The sequence below is a fragment of the Triticum aestivum genome, chromosome 6D (assembly GCF_018294505.1).
Source record: "Triticum aestivum cultivar Chinese Spring chromosome 6D, IWGSC CS RefSeq v2.1, whole genome shotgun sequence".
Taxonomy (NCBI): Eukaryota; Viridiplantae; Streptophyta; class Magnoliopsida; order Poales; family Poaceae; genus Triticum; species Triticum aestivum.
In genome coordinates this window covers 3,456,924-3,463,561 of record NC_057811.1, presented here as the reverse complement: position 1 = coordinate 3,463,561, position 6,638 = coordinate 3,456,924, and the positions used below count along the sequence as shown (strand labels likewise).

At 46.0% G+C, this 6,638-nt stretch overlaps 2 protein-coding genes across 2 annotated transcripts; both read left to right on the top strand.

Moving 5' to 3' along the window:
* The first annotated feature begins 1,021 nt into the window (after positions 1-1,021).
* LOC123142919 (thiosulfate sulfurtransferase 16, chloroplastic) lies at positions 1,022-1,830 on the top strand. Its single transcript, XM_044561631.1, has 2 exons — positions 1,022-1,448; positions 1,534-1,830. Exons 1-2 carry the CDS (start codon positions 1,134-1,136, stop codon positions 1,627-1,629), a joined length of 411 nt encoding a protein of 136 aa, XP_044417566.1. The 5' UTR covers positions 1,022-1,133; the 3' UTR covers positions 1,630-1,830.
* A 1,948-nt stretch (positions 1,831-3,778) lies between these two features.
* Positions 3,779-4,876, top strand: LOC123142920 (thiosulfate sulfurtransferase 18). The gene is made up of 2 exons (XM_044561632.1): positions 3,779-4,309; positions 4,406-4,876. The coding sequence occupies exons 1-2, from the start codon at positions 4,004-4,006 to the stop codon at positions 4,496-4,498; spliced, it is 399 nt and encodes a 132-aa protein (XP_044417567.1). The 5' UTR covers positions 3,779-4,003; the 3' UTR covers positions 4,499-4,876.
* The last annotated feature ends 1,762 nt before the right edge of the window (positions 4,877-6,638 follow it).

Below are 6,638 nucleotides of genomic sequence, written 5' to 3'. Positions count from 1 at the left end.
TCCCATGCGGCCGTGTTGCCGCATCTTCAGCATAGCGATCTGGACTTGTCCTAATTGTTCCACCCCTGGTTGATCTGAATATCGTTTCCAAGTCTACACTTTTGGCAAAGAGTTGCACACAAATCACCTGCAGGGCTCCTAGATTTTTTTGGGACAAATCAATACATCTGGTTTTTCACGTTTCTATGTTGAAAATAATATCGGTGACCAAAAGCATTGGAAAACTATTCTTTTGGGGAAAAAAGAGATAAGAGAGAATATGTGCCCTATGTGCGAAGGATGGTTGAAATGGTTATGGATGGATAAATAGACAAGGTGGAGGTGGAGCCCTCACCCAAGCAATCCTTATCAATTTCTTATCCTTCATGATTGAGCTGCTTGCTCCAATCGAAAAGAGAGCATTTGGGTTGCTTTCGAGCAACAGGATGGATGTTTTCGGTTCACTTATCGGGAGCGTACGTGGCGCCCACGAGGCAAGGAGATATTCAACTGATCTGGCCGTTTCTTTATTCCGAGCATGGGCGTGTCGCCGCATCATCATGCCAATCTAGACTTGTGCTCTCCTTTACCTAACATCTACTATCACCCAAATATTCCTACATGCGGCTGTATCCAGGCCAGCTAACAGATTGATCATGGCTGGCTGGCTGGGATTTCGGCACCAACCATACACATGCAACTATGCAAGGTGATAATGTAGCAAGCACATGGCCACTTGTCATGATGCATTAAAACCCATAAATTTGTACATGAAGGTGCAAAAGGAGATTCTTATACTACAGCTCAAAATAAATAAATACAGCATGTACGTACTATGTAGTTGACATTTTTCATAATTGTAATGCAAGTACCCAGTAATTGAAGATGAAGAAGATATGATCGACATGAAGGAAGGAGGCGAATGAGAATCAATTGACATTGCAATCGACTTTGTAATCAAGGTGAGAAAGCGATGGATGCGGCTACCCGGCCATGAGAAGCGTCGACCATTCTCTCTCTATAAATAAGACACGTAGGTAACACTTATCTTTCACCAATCCAGTCCATAGCCCCCGGAGCCAGACCCACCCTGCATACCTCCCCTTCATCATCATCACCATCTTCTTCTTCTTCTCCTCGCACATCCATCATCCATGGGCTCCCTGGGAAGCAGCGACGGAGAGAAGCGACTGCCGGTGGAGAGCGTGAACACGGAGGCGGCATGCGCACTGCTGGCGTCGGAGCAATACGGGTACGTGGACGTGCGCATGTGGGAGGACTTCGACCGCGGCCATGTCGCCGGCGCGCGCAACGTGCCCTACTACCTTTCCGTCAACCCCCACGGCAAGGAGCGCAACCTGGACTTCGTGGACCAGGTCGCCGCGCTCCACTCGACACATGACCGGCTTATCGTTGGCTGCCGCTCCGGGGTGCGATCCAGGCTCGCCACCGCCGACCTCGTTGCCGCCGTAAGTAGTAGTTCTGCGACCGATTGGTCGAACTTACTTACTTATTGATGTGTGGATCGATTTACTGATTTGTTGGTCTGTGCAGGGGTTCACGAAGGTGAAGAACCTGGAGGGTGGCTACCTCTCCTTGCTCAAGAGCGTCAGTTACAAGCAGCAGGCAGCACTAGCCAACCTTCACTAGTTTTCCTTTTGTTTCTAAGGCTCTCAGGAATAAGTTAATTGGTGATCTATCGTTGATGATGTACAGAGTAAATTTCCAAGGAAAAGAAGGCATTTTGTACGTATTAAAACCATATATGAATCTTCGACTTGGATTTGGTCTTCTTCGAGAATGTATGGACAAGCAAGGGAGAAAATAATGGCAGGCACAGTTGGTTACTTAGGGATTTGGTTGACTAAGCTGAGTATTTCTCTACCTGTTCTGTCCTTTCATACAGCTGATCAAGTTGAAAGAAATGCATTTTTAAACTAGAGAAATTGAGGCATTAACTTTTTATTTTCATCGAACACAACTAATACAAAATGAGTTACCAGTTGTGTGATTAGGTCCTCTTTATGCTGAAAATACAACAATATTTGAGCTAAATTTGTGAATTAATACAAATGGAATATAAATAAGTATAAAATTTGGTATAAACAGGCTCACAGGCTGGTTGTCCCAACAGCATCGCAACCAAGATCCAGACTATCAATGTCATTGTTGTGGCTGAGGGCCCAGACGGTATTTTGTCCATGGTCCTCGCGATAATGGAAGAGGGAGAGAGAGAGAGAGAGAGAGAGAGAGAGAGAGAGATGATAAACCGAATTGCAAAGCATAGGCTCGGATGGCGAGGCACCACTGGCATAACCAGTCAACTCTTATGGACCAAGCCATAAGAGGGTAACTCTTATGGGCCAACCAGTAGCATGACTTGCCTGCTCTTTTTTTTGTTTTGAAAATGGATACTAATGATTTGTATTTTAGTGAAAGAGTCCTAGATCGATTATAAAAGTTCACCAGAAATACAATGCACCTGAAATATAATAGAAATTACATCATGGTCCCTAGACGACCCAAACAACGCCTACCACTGGGAGAGACGTCGACACGCTGCTGCCGCCGCTTCCCTAATAGAGCCAGCCTTACCCACTGATGACAGCCGAGAAGTCTTCATGCACGTGCCCCTAAAAACCAGTCCCCCTAGAGACACAGTCGTCGTCATTGAACCATTGAACTGGTCTCAAGCATCTATCACCAGATCTCGCCATCACGCACGCACGACGAGAGTCCTAACCTCGCCACCCCAAGGATACAACATAATCCATGTCGGAGCTCCGTCGACTCTGTCTAAACGAACTATATTAGAAGGACCGGAGCATGGAAGAGCATCTCGAAGAAAAAGGGCCGCCCATGCAAGGAATAAAGAACTCTAATCTAACCTACTAGTTGGAGCTGAGGAACTATAATAAAAAACATAGCTAATAAAATGGAAAACGAAAATGTTCACATACCCTAGTAGAAATGTTCACTTGTATAACAAAATTATTCATCATGGATAGAAAACAAATATTTTGGTACTAAAAGTGTCCATGTGTTTGAAAAAAAAAATCATGGTTTGAGAAATGTTGTCCGAATATGCATGAATATATGCTCATAAACATTTAATAAAATGTTGCTCGTTGCATTTTGTGTGTGTATTATACTCCCATGATTTGATGGATAAAGGTATATATTGGATATTCTTTTTGTCAATAGATATATATTGGATATTTACACATTCATGGAAATAAAGTTGGCAACCAAAGCGTTCGAAAAATATACTTTGGAAAAAAGGAGATATGTACCGTCTGTGCAAGGCATGGTGAAATAAAATAGCCATGAATAGGATAAGGGGACAAGGAGGAGGAGGAACCCCCACCGATGCAATCCTTTTCATCCCCTCCATGATTGAATTGTTTGCTCCCTCCGATGGAAAGGAACCGTTGTGTCGTTGTTGATCAACAGGATCCTTTCCCTCCACCTATCAGTGGAGTACGTGGAGCACACTAGACAAGGAGATAATTCAACTGATCTGAGCATTTCTTTATTATCGCTCTGCCGTGTCGCCGCGTCATCATGGAAATCAGGACCACTTGTCCTCTTCTTTACCAAACATATATACATATTCTTGCATCTGTAGACAACTGCCAGATCATGGCTGGCTAGCTATAATTTCGTATCAACAATACCCATGAACATGACCTCTTGCCACAAAACCCTTAAAAAAATAGGGTGCAAAAGGAGATTCTTATACACCATGTCATTTCATAGAAAACAAATACAGCAACTACGTGTGTAGTTGACATTTCCATATATGTAACTTATGTAAGGTTGGCGACTTTAGACGATCATGAAGTGATGGATGCGGCTACCCGGGTGTGATATGTTCGACCGCTGCCATGGCATCATCTTCTCCTATAAATAACACCAGTAGGTAGCGCCTATCCTTCCATCACCCAATCCACTCCACAGCCTCTGGAGACCACCTCACACAGAAACAGAGGCCCCTTCTTCCTAGCTGCTCAATCCTCCATAGATGGGCTCCCTGCGAAGCAGCACGAGCGCGGCGGTGGAGAGCGTGGACGCCGAGGCGGCGTGCGGGCTGCTGGCCTCGGAGCAGTACGGGTACGTGGACGTGCGGATGTGGGAGGACTTCGAAAAGGGCCACGTTGCCGGTGCACGAAACGTGCCCTACTACCTCTCTGTCACGCCCCATGGCAAGGAGCGCAACCCGGACTTCGTCGACCAGGTTGCGGCGCTCCACTCCAAGGAGGACCGGTTCCTTGTTGGCTGCCGCTCTGGGGTCCGGTCCAGGCTCGCCACCGCAGACCTCGCCGCCGCTGTAAGTCCGTTAGTGAATGGTTGATTTTTTTTTACTATTCCTAGTAAGATCACCATCTTTGATTGAGATGTGAATTCGTTTTGGTTTTCGTTGCAGGGGTTCGCGAACGTGAAGAACCTGGAAGGCGGTTACCTCTCCTTGCTCAAGAGTACCAGTTACCCGCAGCCGCAAGCAGCAAGCCACCAATGATCCATCAATTGATTCTTGTGAGTTTGGAAAAAGTCCGTTAGTGACCTGTTTGTGTACTGTGTTTCTATCGTCCTTCGTCTTCTGAAGAAGAAGAAGAAGAAGAAGAAGAAGAAGAAGAAGCAAGTCCTTCAGCTGAGGCGGACAGCTGAGATTTATTAATATCAAAGGGAAAACAAAGCCGTATGTATGTAGGTACGTATATTGGACTTGGACTTTGGACCAACCAATTCCCAAGAAATAAAAATGTTTGTTCCCCGCAAAAAAAAAATGTTTGCGTGTACAGCTGAGTACCTGTTTCACTGTTTCGCCGAGTCAGCTAAATTATACTTGTTTTTTCCTTTGTCATACAATTAATTGATTTGGAAGAATTTCATTTTTGCACTACAGAATTTGAGGGATTACCTACTTCTTAAATAATACCAATAACTTGCAGTGTGTGCCTGCCTTCTTCACGCGCGGTTAGCCGCATAAATCACTTTCTCATCTCGACAACCTAAAAACACGCTAAAAACATGATTCTTCTTATTCAGATCTAAAATGCAGACGTACAGTACACATATACATACGTCAACTATGTGAGGAGGTATATATTTTTCAATAAGATGGACAAACCTCCTAAATAATTTGAAGGTTATTCATGCGTAGCATTAACAAGTGACCATGTGCCATCAGAGTTAATTAATTACTCCATCCATCACACAATAGAGCACATTGTTTTCCTAGGGTGCAACGTGCATCCAAATGGACACATCAAATGTCCGCGGACACCACTGGGCGTCTGCGCCAACAGCGGATAGGGTGTTCCCATCCAATGCACGAAATGCCCATCCCTTGTCCAATGGAGAGAGGAGATAGAAGGGAGGAAAAGGAAAAGGTGGGTTTGTGGTGTGGTCCAAGGCTTGTCCATAGTATGTCCAGACTCTCTCAGACCACTTTCTCGTTTGATACCTATTGTTGGATTCTGGTTTGTCCCTGTCCATAAACGTTTGGTGTACCTCATTGGATGGCCAAAAGTGTCCAGCCAATTCGATCAAGTCATTTAGAAGAAATTTGGTGTAATCCATTGGAGATGCCCTATGAAGTTAAACTTCATAAATTTTGACTAAGTTTATAGTGAAAATTATCTATATATGCAGTATCTAATATATATACCACATGGAAAACATATTCCCTGGTATTTTAAATATTTTTTCCATAAACTTGGTCAGTATCTACACAAAGTCTGATTTGAAAAGAAAATGTATCCAACACACACTATATTTTGTGACAAAGGATACAGAACAATGCTACGATTAAAAAGTATGTGCTATGGAATCGTACTACAGAATGATGTGGAGAAAAGTCTGGTGAGAGATTGAAGTCTAGGGTGAGGTTTAGTTGAAATTAAGCAGGAAGATTAACGCATAAAGGGATCCGTAGGACAAACCTCCATAAGCATATGATTTTCGGACGGCCAGCTGGCCATGGTCGAGAAGATGTACACATACAGACGTAGGATTAGTTGTTCAGATTGCCATGCCAATGGCGTGGCAACATGTCTTGGCACAGCCGGCTCACATATTGACAAAATAATTGCATTACTCTCTGCCTACTGTGTGCCACGCACGCACGGAGACTAGAAGATCCCGTTGCTCGACAATGAACCAACACCTTTTAGTTATTGTCAACGGAGCAATCAAGGAGCTTATGTGTGATGACCCGTGCCATTGTTAATTTAGATAATGACACTAATACGTGGATTGGTACCCCTCGTACCCCTTGGGTCGCCCCCGTGGGCGACCAGGGGGAAACCCTAGCCGCCGGCGCCCGGACTCCCCCGCATCTCCTCCATCCTCGCCGCCGCCAGCAGCGCCGCGGAGCGAAGCCAGGCCGGCAGGGGCGGCGGCGGGGCTCCCTTCCCCTTCCCCCGAATGGGCTGGCGCGGGACGGCCGTTCGAGAGGAGGCGCCGTACTTTTGCGGGGTGCGGCGGCGCTGCAGATGGATCCTGGCCGCGACGTGCGCAGCGCGCCGGCGGTTGGGGTTCGTGCTCGCGGCGTGGTGCGGCCGCTGGATCTGGTGGTCGCGTGCGCCGTCGGTCTCGGGTCCGATCCTTCTGGATCCGGTGCCTGATCGCCGTCGGCCGGCGCAGGATGGTGGCTT

Bases quoted from the DNA above. Each gene is read 5' to 3' on its own strand.
- LOC123142919 (XM_044561631.1), top strand. From the start codon at position 1,134: ATGGGCTCCCTGGGAAGCAGCGACGGAGAGAAGCGACTGCCGGTGGAG. The intron at 1,449-1,533 runs GTAAGTAGTAGT...TGGTCTGTGCAG, and splicing joins CCGCCGACCTCGTTGCCGCC to GGGTTCACGAAGGTGAAGAA.
- LOC123142920 (XM_044561632.1), top strand. From the start codon at position 4,004: ATGGGCTCCCTGCGAAGCAGCACGAGCGCGGCGGTGGAGAGCGTGGAC. The intron at 4,310-4,405 runs GTAAGTCCGTTA...TTTTCGTTGCAG, and splicing joins CCGCAGACCTCGCCGCCGCT to GGGTTCGCGAACGTGAAGAA.